The 26,886-nt window shown below is 41.1% G+C and overlaps 1 protein-coding gene across 8 annotated transcripts in view; it reads right to left on the bottom strand.

Moving 5' to 3' along the window:
- herc2 (HECT and RLD domain containing E3 ubiquitin protein ligase 2) overlaps window positions 1-26,886 on the bottom strand; it is a 255,191-nt gene that overhangs the window by 172,252 nt on the left and 56,053 nt on the right. For 7 of the 8 annotated variants that reach the window (XM_041199292.1, XM_041199293.1, XM_041199297.1 and 4 more), the window contains exons 8-14: window positions 18,202-18,373; window positions 14,343-14,516; window positions 12,864-13,052; window positions 10,471-10,622; window positions 8,776-8,933; window positions 4,617-4,730; window positions 1,301-1,552 (exon numbers count right to left, since the gene is read on the bottom strand). In XM_041199292.1, the coding sequence (XP_041055226.1) occupies window positions 1,301-1,552; window positions 4,617-4,730; window positions 8,776-8,933; window positions 10,471-10,622; window positions 12,864-13,052; window positions 14,343-14,516; window positions 18,202-18,373 (1,211 nt within the window). The remainder of the gene's footprint in view (window positions 1-1,300; window positions 1,553-4,616; window positions 4,731-8,775; window positions 8,934-10,470; window positions 10,623-12,863; window positions 13,053-14,342; window positions 14,517-18,201; window positions 18,374-26,886) is intronic. The other variant, XM_041199294.1, reaches the window with a different exon arrangement.

Genomic DNA, 26,886 nt, shown 5'->3' with positions numbered 1-26,886 from the left:
CAACATGTCCCAAAGCACTTCATGACCAATTAAATACTTTTAAATTACAGTCAATGATTATGTAGGCAAATGGGTGGCCAAATTACACACGGCAAGGTCCCACAAACATCAATAAAATAAATGACTAGATAATCTATTTAGCATTGGTTGAGGGATGCTTATTGACTAGGCCAACAGGAGAACACCCCTGCTCTTCTTCAAATGGTACCACAGGATCATTTATATTCATCTTAGAGGGAAGAATGGGACTTATGCTGGTCTTCTAATCAACCTTGACAGATTTTCCCCTCTATCTTACCCGGTCTGTTGAACATTAGCTAAAGCCGAATTCAGCAAATTAACATTTTAATATTGCTCAATGAACAATTTTTTTCTGGATTTACCTACTTGCATGAACAGTTGCTTTCAACATTTCTTTACGCTCAAAAAGAGTGATTTTCAAACCTGAACACATTGACCTTGCCCAGTCACACTCTGTATGCATCACTGAAATTATAGGCTCTTTGATTGGTGATATTTTTCCCTTAGCCAAATGTTTGTATTATCCCAAATCCAAAGGGAGTTACTGAACAGCAATCAGTAGCAAGGACCCTCCCACAAACTTGTTAATACCAACTCTACCTACCACTGAGATTAGATAATTCAATACAGACCATGGCTCAAACCTGGGTTCTTCATGCTCAGTTCCTCACCAATTTGTCCACTTTAGCCATTAGGAATGCAAGTTTATTTTCAAATTTTGAGAAAATTCTATGTAACAAGAGCAAGTTGCATGTACATAGCCTTCAACATTGTACAACCGCCTAAGAAGCTACACAGGAATGTTGTTAAACAAAATTGACACCAAGCCACATAAGGAAATATTAGAACAGGTGACCAAAAGCTTTGGTCAAAGAAGTCAATTTTTCAAGGAGGAAAGAAGCAGAAAGCTGGAGGAACACAATTCCAGAGCTAAGGTCCCTGGCAGGTGAAGGCACAGCAACTGAGAATGTGCAAGAGGTCAAAATTGGAGGAGTGCAGAGGTCTCAGAGGGTTGTAGGGTTGGAGATAGTCATTGAGATAAAGAGGGATGAGGTCATGGAAATAAAGATTAGAGTTCAAAAAAAGATATTGCCAGACTGGGAGCTCATGTAGGTCAGCAAAAACAGGGGTGATTGAAACTTGGTGCAAGTTATGATACAAGCAGCAGAAGATGGAAGATGGGAGGAGAGCCAGGAGACCACTGAAATAGTCAGATCTAGAGATAATGAAAGCATGAATGAGGATTTCAACAGATGAGCTGAGGCTAAGCAGTACTAACCCTGAAGACACTCCAATAATTTGGGATATCGCACATGCTCTTCAGTTCCATGTCCAAGTCTTTGGGTATCACCCTTTCCCCAGGTGTAAATCTGTCCATCTTTTGTAATTGCAACTGAAAACTGGCTGCCACAGCGCACTTTTATAATATCGAGATCTTGAAGTTTTTCGATCAACTTAGGGGTTTTACAGCCGTCACTGCCACCTCTGCCCAATTTCCCATAGTCACCATCTCCCCAGGACCATACTTGGCCTGCACAGAAATTAAAAGCACACATTAAGCTCACATGCCTTCCTTTTAGAAGAAGTTGTTCAAGGAGCATCAAAAAAAATTTCAAAGTTAAATTTTATTATACAAGGATAACAGCACTGAAATAGAGTACATAATAAACGCTACAGGAGATACAGCGCAGTCTCAAATGTTTTCTTATAAGTAGTTTCTCCTGTTTGCCAAGACTGCTGATAAAATATGAGAAGGATTCAATTGCACACAATAGATCATATCATTAACAAGTACATCTCCAGGCAACGACCAAACCTTCAAAAGAAAATTAATTCAGCACACTTCCTCAAAATCAAAAAAGAGTTTCTGAAACCAGTATACATAATGTACAAGCATAATTAGTAGGTCAACATATTTTTTTTTAATTTATTTGTTCACAGGATGTGTTTGTCGCTGACTAGGCCAGCATTTATTTCCCATCCATAATTGCCCTCAAGAAGGTGGTGGTGACCTGCCTTCTCAGTCAATGTGATGTAGGTGCACCCACAGTGCTGTTAGGGAGTTCCTGGATTTTGATCCAGTGACAGTAAAGGAATGGCGAAATAGTTCCAAGTTAGGATGCTGTGTGACTTGGAGGGGAACTTGCAGGTTGTGGTGTTTCCATGTAGCTGCTGCCCTTGCCCTTCTAAGCAGTAGAGGCTGTGGGATTGGAAAATGCTGTTGAAGGAGCCTTGGTGAGTTGCTGTAGTGCATCCTGTAGATGGTACACAGGGCTGCCACTGTGTTTTGGTAGTGGACGGAGTGAATGTTTATAGTGGATGGTGTGCCAATCAAGCAGGCTACTTTGTCATAGTGTCAAGATTCTTGAATATTGCTGGAGCAGCATTCATCCAGCCAAGTGGAGATTATTCCATCAAACTCCTAATTCAACGCAGAATTCCTAGCCTCTTACCTGCTCTTGAAGCCACAGTATTTCAATGATTGGTCTAGTTCAGTTTCTAGTCAATGGCAACCCGAAGGATTATGATAGTGGGGGATTCAGCAATGGTAACGCCATTGAATGTCAAGGGGAGATGGTTAGATTTTCTCTTGTTGAAGATTGTCGTTGCCTGCCACAAATGTCACTTGCAACTTACCAGCCCAAGCCATAACGTTGTCTGGTTTTGCTGCATATGGGCACAGGCTGCTTTAGTATATTGCCTCATGAGACCCCACTCTAAATAGTCATATCTGCGGCTCGAGTTACAAAAGAACCCTTCAATTTTCTTTTTTTGGTAAATTCATTCATGAGATGAGCGTTTTATTATGATATAGCAGGTGATATTTTCCAGGCCGACCAAATCCACAAGGAAAACTTGGCCATGCTATCATAACGATTTTGCAATTTGTATTTTTCACGAGAATGCTTGTGCACTGATATCTGAAGTAATGAGTCCACTACCACCTTTAGAGATTTTAAAGATTAAAGCATTTATTAACAAAAGAAGAAATAAAACTTAAACACACACAAGATTACAGTTACACAGTCATCACAGTTCCCAAAATTGCTACCTAACCAGGCTCCCAACTATACATCCCCTTTAAGGCAACAATCTAAAATAGATTTTTACTCTATAAAGTCATCCAGCAAAGTTACCACAAGCACCCACTAGATAATGACTTCCAAAGGCTTTTAACACAATTTTGGTTACTGGAACAGCAAATATCTTCAGGATAGCTAGAGGCTTTGCCCCAACAGCCTGTTTAACACAATCACCTTTCAATATCTCACACAGCCTTCCATCCTTCTTTAAATATATTCCTCCCTTTTTGATCTGTAAATCTTATTGTTTCAACTTGTCTTTACAAGTTACTTTTCACAGAATATAAAAGTCTTTCACGTTCTCACTATAGCCAGTACTTACAGGGAAAATCAACATAATAACCTTGCCTTACTTATCTTGCCAGTTGTAAACATTTTCTATGTTCCTTTGAAAATTGAACACTTCTCCACTTATCTAAAACTGCAAATTTCATTCACACCACATCTGCTGACCTCACGCAAGCTCTATTCATCTCCATTTCAAATGACTGTTTTACACATCACTTCCTTGAAAATTTAAACCTTGCAGTCTAACCATTTCTAGTCGAATTAAATTACACACACACGCACGGACACAAGCTTTAAAGTACCAATAATTCATTGACAATTTATTGACCATCCATTGAGAATTAGCCTTTGGGGGATGGTGGCAAACTAAGTGGCTAAACTAGAAGACAGTTACTGGTTTTTTTTGTCTGGAGTCACATATAGGCCATGCCAAGGCAAGGTAAGCATGGCAGATTTCCTTCTCCAAAGAGCATTAGAGAACCTGAACTGATGATAAATTCACTTAATTAAATAAAAACTAAAATCCCCAGCTGCCATGATAGGATGTGAACTATCATCGCTGGATTATTAGTCCAGGCCTTTAGATTGCTAGTCCAGTAAAACAGCCACTGTGCCACCACACCCGAACTGTTCCAATTAAGCCGTTCGTGCCATTCCCAGCCACGGCTCCCCCAAATCTTAATGCTCACAAAACATATTTCTGAAGGCAAGGCTCCCTTACATATTTTTTCCTTTTTAACTGTTGGTCATCATGCATTTTATACAACTTTGAAGTAAGATGGCAGTCAAACCAGCTGATTCCAGACCTCCCCTCATATCACCACGTACGAGAACAATCACAATTACTTCCCTCAATAAACCCTCCATGAAATATTTTATATTAGACAAGTTAACCATTAAAACATTCTCCTCCTCATTTGTACAGATTAAAGCTGAGGCATCAAAGATCAGTACACCTGAGGACGACATTCAGCCTATCTTTTTTACAGAAATCCACGATCCTATCACAGCATCAAACTTTCTTTCGAATAAGTCTAGTCTTTTGGCTTCCACTACCGCAGCCAGAAGGCCATTAGTAATCACCCTCTCCATGAAAAAGTGCTTCAATTGTGACATCAGCTTTGAATTTGCCTTTTAAGACTTTTCTCTCATGCTGCTATGGCTTTATGTACTATAGTTGTGGTTTAACTTGGACTGTGCTGCAAATTAATCCTTATTATTTACCATTCTCAGCCACTGCTAGTGTCTGGGCATCCCCACTGCCACAAGCAACATCAATAATTTTCAACCCTTTCAATCCAGTCACCAGCAGGGGTGTGGTCTGATCTTCACTGGACCCTGGAAAGACAGAGATAGTCAAGTCTAAGTTTAAAAAATTGAACACTTACATATTTTGTCTTTTCTAGTTAACAGCAGAAATTACAAAAAATGGAGGGCGTGTTAAAAATAATATTTCATAAAATGAGGTAGATATTTCTTATTCACCAAGTGTAGAAAAAAACCATAAACTTATTTATAAACATATTTATTAAGATGATCTTTCCAATTATGTGAAATGTAATGTAAGCATTTTTAATCGACTCTGTTTAGGCAATTAAAGAACTGAGAGCTGAGAGCCAGCACATGCTTATTAAACTCTTCCTTATTCACCATTTTTCCAGGAGTTGATGTAAATGTAAAGATGAAGAGCTGAGATTTCCATCAGGCATTACTTAGACCATAAGACCATAAGACATAGGAGCAGAAATTAGGCCATTCGGCCCATCGGGTCTGCTCCGCCATTCAATCATGGCTGATAAGTTTCTTAACCCCATTCTCCCGCCTTCTCCCCATAACCTTTGATCCCCTTACCAATCAAGAACCTATCTATCTCCGTCTTAAATACACTCAATGACCTGGCCTCAACAGCCTTCTGTGGCAATGAATTCCATAGATTCACCACTCTCTGGCTAAAGACGTTTCTCCTCAACTCAGTTCTAAAAGGTCTTCCCTTTACTCTGAAGCTGTGCCCTCGGGTCCTAGTCTCTCCTACAAATGGAAACATCTTCCCCATGTCCACTCTATCCAGTATTCTGTAAGTTTCAATCAGATCCCCCCGCATCCTTCTAAACTCCATCAAGTATAGGCCCAGAGTCCTCAAATGTTCCTCATATGTTAAGCCGTTCATTCCTGGGATCATTCTCGTGAACCTCCTCTGGACCCTCTCCAGGGCCAGCACATCCTTCCTGAGATACGGGACCCGAAATTGTTCACAATATTCTAAATGTGGTCTGACCAGAGTCTTATAAAGCCTCAGCAGCACACCCCTGCTTTTATACTCTGGTCCTCTCGAAATAAATGCCAACATTGCATTTGCCTTCCTAACTACCGACTCAACCTGCAAGTTAACCTTAAGACAATCCTGGACTAGGACTCCCAAGTCCATTTGCACTCCAGATTTCTGAATTCTCTCCCCATTTAGAAAACAGTCTATGCCTCTACTCTTCCTACCAAAGTGTACAACCTCACATTTGCCCACGTTGTATTCCATCTGCCACTTCTTTGCCAATTCTCCCAACCTGTCCAAATCCTTCTGCAGCCTCCCCGCCTCCTCAATACTACCTGTCCCTCCACCTATCTTTGTACCATCTGAAAACTTAGCCAGGATGCCTTCAGTTCCTTCATCTAGATCATTAATGTATAAAGTGAAAAGTTGTGGTCCCAACACTGACTCCTGCGGAACTCCACTAGTCACCGGCCGCCATCCTGAGAAGGACCACCTTATCCCCACTCTCTGCCTCCTGCCAGACAGCAAATCTTCTATCCATACTAGTACCTTGCCTCTAACACCATGGGCTCTTATCTTACTGAGCAGCCTCCTGTGCGGCACCTTGTCAAAGGCCTTCTGGAAGTCCAAGTAGATAACATCCATTGGCTCTCTTTTGTCTAACCTGCTTGTTACCTCCTCAAAGAATTCTAACAGATTTGTCAGGCATGAGATCCCTTGATGAAACCATGCTGACTTTGCCCTATTTTACCACACACTTCCAAGTATTCTGAAATCTCATCCTTAATAATGGACTCTAAAATCTTACCAACGACTGAGGTCAGGCTAATCGACCTGTAATTTCCCGTCTTTTGCCTCACTACCTTCTTAAACAGGGGGGTTACATTAGTGATTTTCCAGTCCTCTGGGACCCTCCCTGACTCCAGTGATTCCTGAAAGATCACTACTAACACCTCCACTATCTCTTCAGCTATCTCCTTCAGAGCTCTGGGGTGTAATCCATCTGGTCCAGCTGATTTATCCACCTTCAGACCTTTCAGTTTTCCTAGCACCTTCTCCTTGGTATTGGCCACCATACTCACCTCTGCCCCCCGACTCTCTTGAACTTTGGAGATGTTACTCATGTCCTCCACTATGAAGACTGATGTAAAGTACCTATTCAGTTCCTCCACCACATTTTTGTTCCCCACTGCTATTCCCCGTCATATTCCAGCGGCCCAATGTCCACTTTTGCCTCTCTCTTACCCTTTATATATCTAAAAAAACTCTTGCAATCTTCTTTTATATTACTGGCTAGTTTACACTCATATTTAATCTTCTCCTTCCTTATTTCTTTCTTAGTTGTCCTCTGTTGGTCTTTGTAGGCTTCCCAATCCCGTTTCCCACTGCTCTTCGCCGCATTGTATGCTTTCTCTTTAGCTTTTATGCTGTCCCTGACTTCCCTTGTCAGCCATGGTTGCCTCGTCCTCCCTTTAGTATGCTTCTTCTTCCTAGGGATGAATTTTTGCTGTGTCTCCCAAATTACTCCCAGAAACTCCTGCCATTGCTGTTCCACTGTCTTTCCTGCTAGGCTCATCTCCCAGTCAATTCTGGCCAGCTCCTCCCTCATGCCTCTGTAGTTGCCTTTATTCAGCTGTAATACCGTTACATCTAATTCCAGCTTTTTCCTCTCCAATATCTATCATATTATAGTCACTTCCTCCTGAGGGTTCATTCACCTTAAGCTCCCTTATCAAATCTGCCTCATTACACATCACTAAATCTAGAATTGCCTGTTCCCTAGTGGGCTCCACCACAAGCTGCTCCAGAAAGCCATCTTGTAGACATTCCACAAATTCCTTTTCTTGGGATCCACTACCAACCTGATTTTCCCAGTCTACCTGCATAATGAAATCCCCCATGATCACTGTAGCCTTTCCTTTCTTACACACTTTTTCTATCTCCTGGTGTATCTTGTGCCCCACATCCTGACTACTGTTCGGAGGCCTATACATAACTCCCATTATGGTTTTTTTACCTTTGTGGTTCCTCAACTCTATCCACACAGATTCTACATCATCTGACCCTACATCATTTCTTGCTATCGATTTAATTTCATTTCTTACTAACAAAGCAACCCCACCCCCTCTGCCAACCTACCTATCTTTTCGATAGGATGTATATCCTTGGATATTTAGCTCCCAGTCCTGATCCCCTTGCAGCCATGTCTCCGTGATACCCACCACATCATACCTGCCAATTTCAATCTGCGCCACAAGCTCATTTACCTTATTTCGTATACTGCATGCATTCAGATACAACACCTTCAGTCCTGTATTTCCCATCCCCTTTCTCATTGTCGTCCCTTTATCTGATGTGCTTAAAGTTAGATTCCTAGCCTTTTCCAAACACACTGTCCTATTCTGTGTTCTGGAGACTTTAATAGCCTCTCCTGGGCTCTCCTTTCTTTTCAGTTTTTTCATAATTTTCCAGGAAGTTGAATCCACTCCCCTACATGCTAACCAGCTGCTTTGTTTCCCATTAGTCATACTTCTTGGAGTTTTACCCTTCCCTTCCCCCCACTTTCTAGTTTAAAGTCCTGTTGACCACCCTATTTACCCTTTTCGCTAGAACATTGGTCCCAGATCAGTTCAGGTGGAGACCGTCTCAACAGTACAGATCCTTCCTGTTCCAGCAAAATCAAACACATGTACAAAAAGTATTTACAATATGTCACCAACAGTCAACAGGAAATCTTCCCCAAGATTATCAGTCTTCTTAGGTACATCACAATACAGGGATTTACAAAAATCAGAAATAACAAGGTTGACAGATGCAATTATCAGGCTTACTCACAGCTCATAGAAGATAAATCTTGAAAAGAATCAAGTCTTCAAAAACATTTACTCCTCTGACAAATAAAGAGAATTTATCTCAAGGTATTCAACATCTGGGAATATTATTCGGAATTTAGAACTATCTAAATCAAATTTTTGTTTTGGGCAATTACAGTAATTGGCACAGTTCTGTGCAAATCACAACACTGCCTTTTGCAATATCCAAGGTCTAAAAGGGGAAATATGTTTCATATCTGTCACAATTAGGATAACATTTCTGGCAGACAAATTGCATCAATACCATGTCCAAGTCGACCATAGTTTCCTCTTCCCCATGTATACAGTTCTCCTTCTGAGGTTATAGCTGCACTGTAGGTGCTTCCACAGGCCACATGAACAACATGCTTTCCCACTTGCTTCCCTGACAAGGCAGCCACCATTTTTGGCTCTTCAAGGGATCTGTTGAAAACACACAAAAAATAATAAAACAAAATTAATTTTTACAACCTTCTGCAAAAGTTATTTCATAAATATGGATTATGGTTATTTAGAAAGTCTTTAAATAAATGAGGTATATTCGTGTCACATAAATTAGCATAGCAGGACAGACCAAATATTGACATCTCTCAGTGAAAGTAAAAAAGTATAAAAGAGCACACTTTGCAAAGATTTCCTGTATAATTTTATGTTCTTGGACACAACTAAATAACAAAATTAATGTACTGGTAATTTTTCACCTCCAGATCCAAGCTTAATTTTAGGCTTTTTGTTCCAACACACTCTTATGTTGACAAATCTTCTAATCCATTATCTAGCATCTGAACATTTTAAAGATTTGAAATCTGGCTATATAGATAAAACTGTTCATGCTCTCTGGAATGCAATACATTTTTAATAATACATGGAGCTATGCACAATGCCTGGCTTGGTAGTGTTTAATTCTGACACGACATGCAAAACAGTAGATAGGGCTTCCAGTTCATCTTAGGTTTAAAGAGGAAGGGACTTCACTTCATTCAACAGCAATCATTAAACCACCATTGACAGAAATTTGAAAAGAGAATATCAAGCTCCATACCAGGTCAGGAAATGTATGGATTGCCAATGTCCTATCAATTACATTGTTAAGATTTGTTAATGTCAATTACGTTGTTACAGTTAAGAGAAACACGTGATGGGCATTGTCTTTCAGTGCATATTAATAGGGGATAGCTGGGACATAGCGTGTGGGGGGAGAGCTGAGAGACTGAACAAGTCAATAATCTCAATAAAGAAAAGCCCTGTGTCTTGGTTTCGGCTTTACCAACCAGCTTGGATCCTTTTAACATGATGGAGTTACCAGAGGAGGGCAAGTTTAATGTAAAGTTAAAATGTATAGAGTTTACATGGCTAGATGGTATCACAGTAATAATGGGCCGACTTGACTTTTCAAGCAATCCTAATGTTTAAAAGTTGTTATGGCCTGGGCTAGTGGAAAAGATATTGCAGCTGTGATTGCCATTTCTCTGAAGTTCTGACCCAATATTTCCTCTTCTGACCCAATATTTCCTCTTTGCTAAGCATTAAATAACCTACACAAACTTTTCTAGTCTTATGACAGTTTTTAGTAGTTACAGGTTAAAAGCACAAAAATGTCCCATATTTGGCATCAAGTTGGCAATATCAGAGAGAACACAGAATTGATGGTATTGAAAACAGTATGATGTCTCTCTTGTACAGCAAAAACTGCAGCTGGTGTACATTGTTGGCATAGAATAGAAGTTGTTACACTTAGCATCTTCTGCTGTGGTTGACAAATGTTGGCACCGTGTTCAAAAATTCATTAAGAGTAACATTGCCTAGCATGAACATTGTTCACTATGGTGAGCACACAAATTCATACTAATGAATACTATCAAACACAATCATTTTAGGTCTTTTCAACTTCTTTCACAACACCTATTCAGTTATTCACTGCAGTTGTATTGCAGTAATTAAAAAGTTTTCTAATACATACACAGTATCTCCATGGCCAAGTCTTCCACCATCACCACAGCCCCAAGAGAATACCTCCCCAGCTGCAGACAAAGCCAAAAAATGTTGACCATCGGGGTGTGCTGCAATTTTTACAATGTTCCTTGAGGCAAGTCCTTGAACCAACTGAGGTGCCTGTTTAAAAAAAGAGAAATTATGACCATCTCAGTAACTCTTAAACATGATTTAAACAAGTCCTTTCTTGAAGCAAGCATACCAATGTATTTTTAAAAAGCAAACCAAACCCAAACACCATACGCCCATTAGTCCATGATAGGGTAAAGCTGCATGGATAACAATATTGCAAAAGATTAACACTTGCCAACTAATCACATACATGGGGAGGCAGTGGCATAGTAGTACTGTCACTGGGCTGGTAATCCAGAGACCCACAATAATGCTCTGAGGACCTGGGTTCAAATCCCACCATGGCAGATGGTAGAATCTGAATTCAATAAAAATCTGGAATTAAAAGTCTAATGAAACAATTGCTGATTGGTCACAAAAACCCATCTGGTTCCTTAGTCCTAAAGAAACCTGCTGTCCTTACCTGGTCTGGCTTACATGTGACTCCAGATCCACAATAATGTGGTTGAATACCCTCTGAACAAGGGCAATTAGGGATGGACAATAAATACTGGCCTAGTCATCGCGTGTACAAGTTGCTGTTTTCCCTTATATTGGTATTCTTGAAGTGTCCTGATGAGTGTAAACAATACTCAAGTACCATACTGTGTACAGTTTTGTTTACTTAAGGAAGGATATCCTTGCATTGGAAATGGTTCAGAGAAGATTCACTCAGCAGTGCCGGGATGAAGGGGTTGTTCAGGTATTACAGAGTGAGTCACAATGTGGTGCTTGTGTGTGTTTTGGAAGCTACATATATTAATACATGGGGCCCTGTTATTTGGAGACAGAAGGAATATGTACATACACCACAAAGACTAGCATGCAAGCACAGCAATTAGTTAGGAAAGTGAATAGAATGTTATCATTCATTGCGAGGGGAATTGAGTACAAAAGTAGGGAGGTTATGCTTCAGTTGTACAGGGCACAAGTGAGACCACATTTGGAATGCTGTGTACAGTATTGGTCACCTTATTTAAGGAAGGATGTAAACATGTTGGAAGCAGTTCAGACAAGGTTTACCAGACTAATACCTGGAATAAGTGGGTTGTCTTACGAGGAAAGGTTGGACAGACTAGGCTAGGCTTGTATCTGCTGGAGTTTAGAAGAATAAGAGGTGACTTGATTGAAACAGAAGAGCCTGAGGGGTGTTGGCAAGGTGAATGTGGAAAGGATGTTTCCTCTTGTGGAAAAATTAGAACTAGGGGGTCACTCTAAAAATAAGGGGTCACCCATTTAAAACAGAGCTGAGGCGAAATCTTTTCACTCAGAAGGTTGCAAATCTTTGGAACTCTTTCTGGAAAGGTGGTGGAAGCAAAATCTTTAAATATTTTTAAGGCAGAGGTGCATAGATTCTTGGTGAGCAAGGGGGTCATAGGTTCTGGTGGCAAGTGGAGTGCAGATTTCAGATTACTATATCAGCCATGATGTTATTAAATGGCGGACCAGCCTCAAAGGGCTGAATGGCCGACTCCTGCTCCTTGTTCGTATACATTACGCCTGTTTCAGCCTAACAAAATAAGTGACAGCCATTCGCTGACTCATTCCTCAGAACAATGCCTTGACCAAGCAGAGTCAAGCTGCCTGGTTTAAATTTCAAAAAATGCTTGGCAATTAACTGTCAGTCACCATCAGTGGTGCATTGTCCATGGCAACACCACCTGCTGATCGATTGGCACTCTCTTCATACAGTATAAATTGTTGTTTTCCCCCTTATATTGGTATTCTTGGGAATGTCCTGATGAGTGCAAGACAAAAAGCTTAGACATGCCTCTTCTTTCAGCAATAATTGGTAATTTCTCTCATTTGCTGTGTGTGGGACCTTGTGATGTGGTATATTACACTTGCCTTTAGAAAAAAAAGTGGCTACATTTAAAATAAAGTAACTCATTAGCTATGAGGACTAGAAAGGTGCTATATAATTCAAGTCCATCCTTTAACAAAAAAATTGCATTCCTTGAATTTTGCCTGGCCAATTCACAATAAATACGATGAAAGCGGCTGCAATGGTTATAATTTTTTTGTGACAAAACAAGATACACAAAAAACACCCCCACCAAAATAAACCATACAAAGCTTTCTTAGACAAATATTCCACAGGAATTATTTTCAGTAGCTGTGATTATAGCACATTAAACTTACACTCCAAAATAAAGATGAAGGGTGATGTATCATCTGAATGCCACAGCAAACTTAAGCAAATGTCAAAACCAGTACTCAATAGTGAAAAAAAGAAAAACCATAACATACCAGTGTATCGCTGCTGTATGCTTGCATGTAAACCCTTCCATTCCTCGAAAGAATAATAAAGCATTTCTCAGCACAAGCAATCTGCATCACTCCAAGATTAGCAATACCTTCACATTGAATGGGGCAAATCACCGTTGTTTGACTTCTCCAACCAAGCAGCCCCCAGCCAAGAACTTCTTGCAAAGATCCCTACCACAAAAATCAACAGAAAAGAAGCCTTTTCAATGTAAAAGCATCTTCAGGGAAAGGTTATTACTCGCATTTCTTCACAAATTCTAGCTAAAGTTAAAAGAGGAAGCAATACCTGATAGGAGAACTTGGCCTAAAAAGTTGCAGAAATATTTTAATAAAAAGCAAAAAACTGCAAATGCTGGGAGGAAAGGAGCTCCATCAGAAATGTCAACCTGCGTTTTCTCTCCACAGATGCTGACTCACTTGCTGCATGTTTACAGCATTTCTTGTGCAGACTCAATGTTCAGCTCTCCCTCCAGATATGTTGCAGACTTCTTCAACAAGGAGCTGGCCGCAACCTTGAGCTGTTCTGTCTACTTCAATGAGAGCCACAACTTCAGACAGGTCACAGAGCTGATCCTGAAACCAGGAGTACACTCAAGGAATGGAATGGTGCTTAGGGTTGCAAACTCTCCACGGGTGCTCTGGAATTGAAGATTAACCTCCAGGACATTACTGCAAGCACCTCAAGAGAAATATCATAGGGCTATAAAAAGAAATGTTCTATCCAGGGATGGCAATGAGAGGCTACGATGCGATGGTTAGCGAAAAAAGATTATTTGATTAAACCATCAGGGGTACGTCCAACCAGAGTTGGGACCTCTACTACTAACTGCAAGCTCAATATGTGGTGTATTTACCCAAGTTCAATCTGAAGTTAGTTTATATTAAAATGTGGATTCTTATTTTTCCATCATTTCACTTTAACTTTCTGGCTGGCCAGCTGCCAGGAACGAAAGAAAGCTAAAAAAAATTAATCACTGCAGATAAATTCAGCAGGAGTTCCGCATTCATGGATTCCTCCACCATGGTAACGCATCCTCTTATTCATTTTTAAGATTGCAAGAAATATTTGGGTATGATTTACACTGCTGAACCCAACAGAATATCTAATGCCAACTCAAAACATTTAGCAACTTAAGACATGGGGGAAAAGTCCTCTCTAATCTGCACTAACAAGCCTTTAGCTTCAACTTGGGGCATCACTACTTACGCAGTGAGAGGTATTTTTTTCACATAAGCCATTCTTGCAGCCTCTTAAAGAAGGAGCATCAATGAGAGAAATGGACACAAATGAAAGTAGCAAACGATGTCTTCCAATACCCGTGTTCCAAGCAATATAATTTCCTAATATTTAGTATGCAAACTTGGATTAGATTGGATTGCAGAATGTATTACAAATAATTTGAAGTGGATGTTTCTAAACAAGTTGGTTGAGACTTTTGAAGTTATATATACATATTTTACCTTTTGAGATGGAGGAGAGCTACACTGTGGTGGCATGCAGGGAGTTGCCAAACGGTCCAGGTGAGCCATAATCACAACTGCTGTCTGCCGTAGATCTATGGCCAAATCATTATCTTGGGGTAAAGTAAGGTACCTCAAAAAACATTCATTTGGACTCAAAGGATTTCCCAATATCTAGTAGAAAAAAGCAAAAATATTCCATTTAGTTCATGATTTTTCAATAGTAAGCACATAACGAGCAATTAGTTTGAACTGATAAAAGTACAAAACTACATTTACACTAAGTTTACAACAAGCTCATAAAACCAGAGCGTTAAATGGAGAAATGAGAACAGAATTCCTAAAATGTGATGAGGAACTTTCATCAGGTGATGCTGGAATTTGTTCTGGGCAATAAACTATACCAGGAGATGACCTAAATATGTCCCTAAGCATCTTTGGGAGTGGTGACCACAGTAGAAAAAAACTTTCAGATCCAATTAGAAAGGGAATAAGTCACTATCAAAGCAAATCTTAAATGAGGAGCAAGCTAGTTTACATGGAAGGAGATACTGACACTAGTACTGTACCCCAACAGTGGGAGACTGTGAAGATACAAAATGAGTAAACTCTTCCCCAACCCAAAAGAAGTCTAGTAGTCTTTATGAAGCTGTGGATAGCTAAAGAGTTTAGACACCAATTAATATTGAAAAGGGCTGTAAGGAATAATAACCCCCCAAAAACCCACATAATATGCTTTAATAAGAAGTTTAAGAGGGAACAGGAGGAAACATTTTTCTTTAAATCAAAAGGAAGAGTAGGGCATTTTATAAGTTTACCAGTAACAAGAGAATTTCAAAAGTGAGATTGGACATTTGAGGAGAGAGGATTGTCAATTTGTAAATGATTTTTTAAAATAGTGAAAGTATTTAAGTATTTTGCATCATTTTTTACTAAATGTGAAGGATATTAGAGAAAAGATGAATCCAGAAGTGGCTGTCAGTGGGCTGAGAAATAATATTCTGAATGACTAGAAGTTTTAGGTAGGCTGGTTAGGCTAAAGAAAACAAAACACTGAGGGTCAGCAGGTTATCTCCCATGGTCCTCAGGAAGGAAATTGCAGCAGTCCTAGATATTGTATCTCAGGCTCTTTTGAGAGTTGCTGTGAATCACAGGCAGAGAGTGTGGCCAATGTACTGTCTATTTAGAAAAAGGAAGATGAACCCCATTGGATAATTATAAACCCATTAGTTTAATGCATATGGCAGATAAAATATTTGAGTCTCTAAAATGATAAATAAACAATAGTTAGAAGTAGGCAGTACGGATTTCAAAATGATTAATCACAGTCTTCGAATTCTTCCAAAAGCTAACAAGTATGGTAGCTAGGAAAATGCAACCAATGTAGTGGGCATTGACATTAGGAAAGCCTTTGACAAGTTGCCACATGTGAGATTACTAAAGAAGAATAAAGGTGTATTAAATTAATGAAAGGATAGAAAACTGAATTTAAAAATTGTTTCAAAAGGGAAAAACAGAGTAGGAGTTAAAGGCCATTTCTCAGGGTAGTTCAGAAACGGTGATGTCCCACAGGGATCAGTTCTGGGGCCTAGTCTGTTCACTGTGAACACCAATGAGTTGCATATAGGCCTAAATGAAGTGGTGTCAAAATTTATAGTTGATACTAGAATAAGGGGTATAGTTAATTATTCAACAAACTAAATAAAGCTGAAAAGGAATAATAATAAAGAATGGGCTAAAAAGTGGTAGATGAATTTGACATTGGCGAATTTGTTGAATGCGAGATAATGCAAATTTACTAAAATAATAGCAGTCCTCATACTCCGAATAAGCAGAATGATTTGAGGGCACAGGTTCTCAGGATATTAAAGCGTTGATAATGCTATAAAAATGTTAATGGTATTCTAGGTTTAGCAGGAGATATAGAAGATAAAGCCAAGAGGTAATGCTGAACTTAGAGGCTTCATCTGACTTGAGTTAGAGTGCCGCATGTAGTTTTGGGCTTATTACAGTGTGAAGCCCATGAATGAGGGCTTAGTGCAACACAGATTCACAAGGATGCTGCCTGGTTTGAAGAAAAACAAATAGGAAGAAAGATTTATAAAAAATTGGATTTTTTATCATTATTACAAGGAAGCATGTTAAAATTTTAAAAGGATGGCACAAAATACGTAAAAGCAAACAGTTCCAGTGGTTGAGTGGTCTAAAAAAAGACGCCATATACAAGCCCATAACACCTACACTCATATATATCTCTTTATATGTAAGTAAGTGCACGAGTTTTATAACAGAGAACAAGAATTTTTTTTAAATGCAAGAGAATTATTAGGTGGCTGAGGCAGAAAACACAGCAATGAAGTTTCACCTCGTTAACCGGCTACCTCAAAGCTTCATTTGGAATCATAAGTTCTCATTAATCCAAATTGTGTACTTTAAAAAGAAACAAGTGTTTTAACGGAACATCATAGCTTACATTCCAAATGTTACAAGGTGTTGAAGTACTCAAACAAAAACACCCAACTTTTTGGGAGGCAGCTGAAGATCAAGGTGCAACATCAATCCTGGGCAAAAGAGCACTTTTCTCTTTTAAAAAAAATCATTAACAAGCACTTCCAGACCGTGAATAGCACAACCAGCTGTGGCATAAATCTGTAAAAATAACCTAATATATCTAATATGCCAAAAAGTAAGTGCATTGCCCACAACATTACTGCAAATTTTCTCCCCCTCAGAATTCCCATTCTTAAGGTGTTTCCAAATTCAATTGCCAATTTGTGCCAAATGCTGGATGAGTTTTTTTTTAAACTGTACCTTCAATCTCCCCGGGGCCTACACTGCCATCATATAAACTCAGAACAGCAGGAAAGGTGATCTTTACTGCATTCGTCGCCAAGGTGAAAGGTGAAGCTTTATGAAGTAACTCAAGGCTTAGGAATTATTTGGGCTGCTTTACCACCCAACAGTTAAAAGCTCAAGTCTCAGGACTGCACACTTAGGTTCAATTCCCACGGCTGTGTTTTCATTTGCTCCATTTTCAATCAAGCTGTCAAGCAGAGCAAAATGATATGGGAGAGAACTCCATTTGCTTAGAAAAAGAAAATCTGTGGTCAGTCAGTGTCATGCAATAGCTGCAACTCCTGGCAACTAACATAAAGTGCTACTGCCGAAAGGCATTATAAAATCCATATCAACACCTTCACAACTAAAACTAAAATTATGATTGGCTCATCTGGGAGCTAGAAATGAAAACTGATGAAAAAAAGTAAGAGACAAAAAAACTGCAAACATTAGAATTCCGCAATTGGTGTTTCTTGAAATCAGCATCAGATTGAATTTATCATCCACAGCAGTGTGTGTCCCAAAAGATACTTGCAAGTACCTGAGCCAAAAAACATGTTGCTGGTTGCCTATGTCCTCTATTCTCCTTTTTTAAATTAATATTTAAACAAAAGCTGTGGCAATCAAGCTTATAAATATTCCTTTTGCTCTATCGCCAATCTCACAATGCCCCAGTTGCAGCTTTTGTCCTACTCTCCAGTGTCCATGCTTAAACCTGGGATTTAATAATTTAAAAGACAATTCTTAATCCAGGATTTCCTTAGTGCAAGTTCAAAATAGATACATTTTGTTGCTCTGAACTACTGGTCAATGAAATTAAACAAACTATACATTCAGCCATCAACAAAGACTGGGAGTGAGGAGGAGGGACAATCATGCTTGATATCATCACATTCTCAGTGATCTTCATTCAAAAATGCACACAAATGTTCACGGAGTTCTTTGCATTTCATACCAGCAGTGCCAGACAAAAGCGTAAAACACTTGGCTGAAATGTCACTGAAAACTTTCACAAGTCTACCTGTACCTCTTCATCTGCTGTTGGCAAATCTTTACTGCACTGTATACTCTGGAATCTCTGCAGAAGAGGTAAAAGTGGTGCACTGGTGCCTTGTGATGATCTTTCGTTGTCAGTTTCTCTGGTTCCGTTTTCCCAAAGCTGCAGTAGTAGTAAAACTGCGGACAGCATTTGGCTATAAAAGGAAATGTAAATTCAATAAATGAGGCACTCAAGGTAACATTCTCTCTCACACTTCAAATACTTTGTCAGTATTTCAAATAAAGTGATGAAATATTTGAGCAGACTTTATAGATCAAATGTCCTTCATTTATTCTATGCTTCATTATGCACGACTGCAAAAATATTGTACTTTGCCACTGTTTAAAACTCATTTAATTTTAGCATACATTTACTGTCTAACTTGTACATCAACATGCTGTCTGCTTCTGTTTTTGTTTTGGATTTCCAGCATCCGCAGTTTTTTTGTTTTTATCTCTGCTGTCTGCTTTAATTCTTTGGTTCAACAAAAAGTTATGCATTCTGTGTTATAAATATTTAGTTTATGGTTCATGTTAATATTTTGGAGGTAATGTTTAGTTCTGGGAAGATTATTGTTGTGAAGGGAAGGTAACTAAAATGCTGGTCTTTAGAGATTGCCAGAACACCTGAAAGATGACTGCAGTTTCGAGGATTACCAATGTTTGTTTAATGGAGTAAGAATAGAAGAGAAGGTGCCATAAAACAGCAGGTGTGCTTACTTAGCTGGAATTCTGGTGAGGTGATGTCTACACTGCTTGCAAAGAAGTGCAAACCAGAGAGATGTTTTGTTTTGAGTGTTAGAGCTAAATTAGTTTGAAAGCATTCAATGAACTCTGAAAAGCTACGTCATCGAGGGCATGGGTGGACCTTAAAGAAGGCCCTCTGGTTTGTTGGGAGAGGGAGGTTGGTTGCAGTTTGGGCCGTAAACGGTTTACAGCTCACAGAGAAGCCCTGGGAGCTAATTATAGCCCAGTACAGCCAGGGATTGGAGTTCGGGAAACCCAGGGGCAGTGCCAGCTTAGTGAAGCCAGCAGTCTGCAAAAGACCAGGAGGTGTACCAGTAATTAGCAGTGGGACAGCAGTTTTGTGAAACAGAATCTCAGGTGGAGATACTGAACCATCAGGAGGCGAGCAGTCATCAAGTGACTCCGAATTGGAGCGGCCTTCGAGGGAATTGAGAGGGTAGATCATCAAAAGTGAAAGAGTTTAAATCTCTCATAAGAAAAAGTTTTAACGAAATTTTGTGACTCCATGGTCACTGACTTTTGAGTGGGCTGCTGAGCAATCCATGGGATCCGTCATGGTGTCATAGTCATAGAATTTACAGCATGGAAAGAGGCCCTTTGGCCTAACGTGTCCACACCTATTTACTCTAATCTCATTTTCCAACACGTACCATTGTATGCTATGGTGTTTCAAATATTCATCGAAAGGTTTATTAAATGTTGAGGGTTCCCGCCTCTGCCACCCTTTGAGGCAGATAGTTCCAGATACCGCCCCACCTTCTGGGTGAAAAAAAGTTTCCCCAAATCCCCTCTAAACCTCCTGCCCCCTTACCTTAAATCTATGTCTCCTGATTATTGACCCCTCCACTAAAGGGAAAGGTTTCTTGCTATCTACCCTATCAATGCCCCTCATAATTTTGTACACTTCAATTAGGTTCCCCCTTAGCCTTCTCTGCTCCAAGGAAAAAATCCCCAGCCTATCCAATCTCTCTTCATAGCTCAAACTCTCCAGCCCAGGAAACATCCTGGTGAATCTCTTCTGCACCCTCTCTAGTGCAATCACATCCTTCCTAAAGTGTGGCAACCAGAACTGCACACATTACTCCAGGTGTGGCCTAACATTTTATACAGCTCCATCATAACCTCCCTGCTCTTGTATTCAATGCCTCGCCTAATAAAGGCAAGTATCCCATATGTCATCTTAACCACCTTATCAACCTGTCCTTTTCATTTTTATAATCATTCATGGGATGTGGGCTTCACTAGCTGGGCCAGCATTTATTGCCTATCCCTAGCTGCCCTTGAGAAGGTGGTGGTGAGCTGCCTTCTTGAGCCGCTGCAGTCCACGTAGACTAGGTACATCCACAATGCTGTTGGGAAGGGAGTTCCAGGATTTTGACCCCATGACAGTGAAGGAACGGCGATATATTTCAAGTCAGGATGGTGAGTGACTTGAAAGGGAACTTCCAGGTGGTGGTGTTCCCATCTATCTGCTGCCCTTGTCTTTCCAGATGGTAGTGATCATGGGTTTGGAAGGTGATGCCGAAGTAGCCTTCGTGAATTCCTGCAGTGCATCTTGTAGATGGTACACACTGCTGCTACTGTGCGTTGGTGGTGGAAAGAGTGAATGTTTGTGGATGTGGTGCCAATTAAGCGGGCAGCTTTCTCCTGGACAGTGTCAAGCTTCTTGAGTGGTATGGGAGCTGTACTCATCCAGGCAAGCGGGCAGTATTCCATCACACTCCTGACTTGCGCCTTGCAGATGGTGGACAGGCTTTGGGAAGTCAGGAGGGGAGTTACACGCCGCACTATTCTGAGCCCCTGACCTGCTCTTGTAGCAATAGTATTTATATGGCTAGTCCAGTTCAGCTTCCAGTCAATGGTAACACCCAGGATGTTGATAGTGGAGGATTCAGTGATGGTAATGTCATTGAACATCAAGGATTCTCTCTTGTTGGAGATGGTCATTGTCTGACACTTGTGTGGCGCAAATGTTACTTACCACTTGTCAGCCCAAGCCTGGTTATTGTCCAGGTCTTGCTGCATTTGGACATGGGCTGCTTCAGTACCTGAGGAGTTGCGAATGGTGAACATTGTGCAATCATCAGCGAACACCACCACTTCTGACCTTATGACGAAAGGAATGTCATTGATGAAGCAGCTGAAGATGGTTGGGCCGAGGACACTCCCGAGGAACTCCTGCAGTGATGTCCTGGAGTTGAGATGACAGACCTCCAACAACCACAACCATTTTCCTTTGTGCAAGGTATGACTCCAACAAGCAGAGTTTTCCCCGATTTCCATTGACTCCAACTTTGTTGGGGCTCTTTGATCCCACACCCGGTCAAATGCTGCCTGTCAAGGGCCGTCACTCACATCTCACCTCGGGAGTTCAGGTCTTTTGTCCATGTTTGAACCAAGGCTGTAGTGAGGTCAGGAGCTGAGTGGCCCTGGCGGAACCCAAACTAGGCATCAGTGAGTAGGCTATTGCTAAGCAAGTGCCACTTGATAGCACTTTTGATCACCCCTTCCATTACTTTACTGATGATGGAGAGTAGGCTGTTGGGGCAGTAATTAGCCAGGTTGGATATGTCCTGCTTTTTGTGTAGAGGACATATCTGGGCAATGTTCCACAAAGTGAGATAGATGCCAGTGTGGTTGCTGTACTGGAACAGCTTGGCGAGGGGCGCGGCAAGTTCTGGAGCACAAGTCTTTAGTACTATTGCTGGAATGTTGTCAGGGCCCACAGCCTTTACACTATCCAGTGCCTTCAGCCGTTTCTTGATATCATGTGGAGTGAATTGAATTGGCTGAAGACTGGTGTCTGTGATGCTGGGGATCTCCGGAGGAGGCCAAGATGGATCAGCCACTCGGCACTTCTGGCTGAAGATTGTTGCCAATGCTTCAGCCTTAATTTTTGCAATGATGTACTGGGTTCCCCTATCATTTAGGATGTGGATATTTATGGAGACGCCTCCTCCATTGAGTTGTTCAATTGTCCTCCGCCATTCGTGACTGGATGTAGCAGGATTGCAGAGTTTAGATCTGATCTGTTGGTTGTGGAATCGCTTAGCTCTGTCTACCACTTGCTGCTTATACTGTTTGGCACACGAAGTCCTGTGTTATAGCTTCACCAGGTTGACACTTCATTTTTAGGTATGCCTGGTGCTGCTCCTGGCATGCCCTCCTGCACTCTTCATTGAACCAGGGTTGATCCCCTGGCTTGATGGTAATGGTTGAGTGGGGGACGTGCAGAGCCATAAAGTTACAGTACAATTCTGCTGCTGATGCCCCACAGTGCCTTTTGGGTGCCCAGTCTTGACTTGCTAGATCTGCTTGAAATCTATCCCACTTAGCACGGTGGTAGTGCCACACAACAATGGAGAGTATCCTCAATGTGAAGGTGGGATTTCGTCTCCACAATGACTGTGCGGTGGTCATGGGCAGATGCATCTGTGGCAAGTAGGTTGGTGAGGATGAGATCAAGTAAGTTTTTCCCTTTTGTTGGTTCCCTCACCACTTGCCACAGGCCCAGTCTCGGAGCTACGTCCTTTAAGACTCGGCCAGTTCATTCAGTAGTGGTGCTACCGAGCCACTCTTAGTGGTGGACATTGAAGTCCCACATACAGAGTACATTCTATGCCTTGCTACTCTCAGTGCTTCCTCCAAGTGGTGTTCAACATGGAAGAACACTGATTCATCAACTGAGGGACAGCGGTACATGGTAATCAGCAGGAGGTTTCCTTGTCCATGTTCGACCTGATGCCATGAGGCTTCATGGGGTCCGGAGTCGACGTTGAGGACTCCAAGGGCAACTCCCTCTGGACCCTGCAGGTGGGACAGAACATACCCAGGGATGGTGATGATGGTATCTGGGACATAGTCATCCTTACAGAATCATAACTTATAGACAATGTCAGGCTGGTGCTTGACTAGTCTAAGAAACAACTCTCATAATTTTGCCATCAGATGTTAATAAGGGGGACTTTGCCAGGTTGACAGGGCTGAGACTGTCATTTCCAGTGCCGAGGTCGATGCTGGGTGGTCTGTCTGGTTTCATTTTTATGACTTTGTAGTGGTTTGATACAACTGAGTGGCTTGCTAGGCCATTTCAGAGGACAGTTAAGAGTCAACCACATTGCTGTGGGTCTGGAATCACCAGACAGATTGGACGTTAGTGAATGAGGTGGGCTTTTACAACAATCGACAATGGTTTCTTGATTTCCATATTTTTATTGAATTCAAATTCCGCAGGATGCTTTATTCAAATGCCGTGGCGGGATCTGAACTCGGGTCCTCCTGGGTTTCTGGATTACTAGTCCAATGACAAATCCACTACGCCATCACCTCCCCCTGGAAGTCCTGCTGCCTTCAAGGATTTATGGATATGCACACCAAGGTCCCTCTGATCCTCTATACTTCCTAGGGTCCTACCATTCATTGTGTGCTCCCTTGCCCCGTTAGTCCTCCCAAAATGCATCCTCTCACACTTCTCAGGATTAAATTCCATTTGCTACTGTTCTGCTCATCTGACCAGCCTGTTTATGTTAGCCTAAGGCTTTCCTCCTCACTATTTCCCACACCACCAATTTCCACGTCATCTGCAAACTTACTGATCATACCTCCTACATTCATGTCTAGATCATTAACGTACACTGCAAACAGCAAGGGACTCAGCACCATACCCTGCGCTATGCCACTGGACAAAGGCTTCCAGTCACGAAAACAGCCTTCGACCATCACCCTCTGCCTCCTCCCACCAAGCCAATTTTGGATTCAATATGCCAAATTGCCCTGGATCCCATGGGCACTTACCTTCTTGACCAGTCTCCCATGCGAGGCCTTGTCAAAGGCCTTACTGAAATCCATGTAGATTACAGCAACTGCACTACCCTCATCTACACCCCGAATCACCACCTCAAAAAATTTAATCAAATTTTTTAGACATGATCTCCCCCTGACAAAGCCATGCTGACTATCCTCGATTAGTCCTTGCCTCTCCAAGTGGAGATTGTTTCTGTCTCTCAGAATTTTTCCCAAAAGTTTCCCTACCACAAACTGTTAGACTCACTGACCTACAGTTCCCTGGTTTATCCCTACCACTCTTCTTGAATAATGGCACCACATTAGCTGTCCTCCAGTCCTCTGGCACCTCTCCTGTGGCTAGAGAGGATTTGAAAATTAATGTCAGGACCCCTGCAATTGCCTCCCTAGCCTTCCACAGCTGCTTGGGGTATAGCTCATCTGGGCCTGGAGATCTATTCACTTTTAAGCCCACTAAAACTGCTAATGCCTGCTCCCTCTCAATGCTAATTTGTTCAAGTATATCACAGTCCCCCTTCCCTGCTTTCTATACCTACATCGTCCTTCTCTATAACGAATACAGGTGTAAATGTCATGGTCCTAGTCATACCTGATAATTTAATGTGCAATGTGGTGTGTTCAACCACCCTTTGCCTGTTAATTCATCTTTATCTCATGTTAATTTTCAATGTTAGAGTTTAAGATAGGTATTATAGATCATTTTACTTTGTTGACTTTGTTACAGTAAAGTTTATTTTGTTTGTTTAAAACCATAGAATCTATTCTCCTAATGGGAAATTTGAATCTCAAACTGTCTACTTTAAACAAAACATTACTGGTCCCTAACTGGATTGTAACACCGGCGAACCCAGTAAGCTAATTTTTTCCTCTCCTGTCTTGAAAGTGCCTAGATACCACCCAAGTGGCCACTTAAGTGCGAGATTAGAGAGTAAGCATTAATGGGCCATTCAACCACAGAAATCATCACATCGAAGCCCATTCCTATCCTCACCTGACACCCATGCCTGTACACTTTCAGCTACAATAACAACATTAAGAAATAGAGATAGTTAAGTAAGTTATATTTGTATTTGTAGATGCTCAGAATGGGTTTTAGCTTTAAAGTTTAAGTTTGATTTGTATTTTTGTGTTAAGAAAAGGTCAAGTTGAGTTTTAGTTTCATTTTAAAAGCTGCCTGCATTTCTAACGGAATTTTTTTTACAACTGTTGAAGAGAAGTTAAAGCAAACATTAGAATAGAAAGAAGTTTGCTGTTGCCTAGAAACAGGGGTTGAGAGAGGCAGCCCCCACCCCCTACAGGCGTGCATACACACACACAAAACAGCAGTTTGAGTGCAGTTGGAAGAAAGTGCCAGGATAGGAAGGACATGACAAGGGACAGTTAGCAAGTCCCAAGTTAAAGAAGAAAGATCCCAAGGCCAAGGAGTGGAACAGAAACAGGAGAAAGTCTCAAGAAGACCTTCAAGTCCAAGGAAGAGCAGGAACCTGGAAAAGGTCCTGTTAAGTGAAGTTAAGAATGAGGAGCAGAGGAAGGCTTCAAAATTAAAGAGACGAAAGCTGCAAAAATCACAGAATCTTTACAGTGCAGGAGGCGGCCATCTGGCCATCAAGTCTTCATTGGCTCTCTGAAAGAGCATTCCACCTAGCCCCACTCCCTTGCCTTATTCCCATAACCTTACACATTGTTTGTTTTCAGGTAGCAATCCGATTCCCATTTGAATACCTCGATCGAACCTGCCTCCACCACCCTCTAGGAAGTTCATTGCAGAGTCCAACCACCCACTAAGCGAAAAAAGTTTTCCTCAAATCACATTTACTCCTTTTGCCAATTATTTTTAATCTGTGCCCTCTAGTTCTTGTAGTTCTCTTGAGTGGGAACAGTTTCTCACTATTTACCCTGCCCATACCCCTCAGGATCTTGAATACCTCTATCAAGTCTCCTCTCAGCTTTCTTTTCTCCAAGGAAAACAGTCCCAATCTCTCCAATCTATCCTCATATCTACAGTTCTTTATCCCTGGAATAAGACTTGTGAATCTCCTTTGCACTCTCTAATGCCTTCACATCCTTCCTCAAGTATGGTGCCCAGAACTGGATGCAGTACTCCAGATGAGGCCTAACTAGTGTCTTATACGAGCTCAACATGACCTCGTTACTCTTGCACTTAATGCTCCTAAAATAAAGCCAAAGATGCTATATGCTTTATTAACTGCTCTCTCAACATGCCCTGCCATCTTCAATGACCTATGTCCAAATACACTGAGGTCCCTCTGTTCCTGCACCTCCTTGAGAGTCTCTCCATTTATTTTACACTGTCTCCCATATCCTTCCTGCCAAAATGGATCACCTCACACTTCTCTGCATTGAACATCATCTGCCACTTGTCTGCCCAATCCACCAACATGTCTATGTCCTTTTGAAGTTCAAGACTATCCTCATCAAGGTTGACAACATCTCCAATCTTCATATCATCTGCAAATTTTGAAATCATGCCCTACATACCACAGTCTAGGTCATTAATATATATCAGGAAGAGCAAGGGTCCCGACACTGACGCCTGCGGAACTCCACTACAAACCTTCCTCCAATTTGAAAAACAATCTTTTATCACTACTGTTTCCTGTCACTCAGCCAATTTCTTTTCCAAGTGCCTACTTTCTCTCTTATTCCATGACCTATAATTTTGCTCAAGTCTGTTGTGCGCCACTGTATCAAATGCCTTTTGAAAATCCATATCCACCACATCAACAGCGTTTCCCTTATCAACCTTCTCCGTTACCTCCTCAAAAGAAATCCAGCAAGTTAGTTAGACATGATTTTCCCTTAATGAATCCATGCTGGTTTTCCTTAATTATCCTGCGCTTGTCGAAGGGTCTTGATTTTATCCCAAACTATATTTTCCAAAAGTTTCCCGGCCATTGAGGTTAAATTGACTGGTCTGTAGTTGCCAGCTTTATCCTCGCACCCTTTCTTGAACAGGGATGTAACATTCATGATTTTCTAGTCCTCTGGCACCTCTCCATGTCTAAGGAAGACTGAAAGATTATCACCAGTGCTTCTGCAATTTCCAATCTCACTAGTGATCATGTCACAGGACTGGTAATCCAGAGGCCCAGCCTAA

This window comes from Carcharodon carcharias, chromosome 11 (assembly GCF_017639515.1).
Source record: "Carcharodon carcharias isolate sCarCar2 chromosome 11, sCarCar2.pri, whole genome shotgun sequence".
Lineage (NCBI taxonomy): Eukaryota > Metazoa > Chordata > Chondrichthyes > Lamniformes > Lamnidae > Carcharodon > Carcharodon carcharias.
Note: the sequence above shows the minus strand (reverse complement) of the source record. Positions and strands in the feature narration are given on the sequence as shown.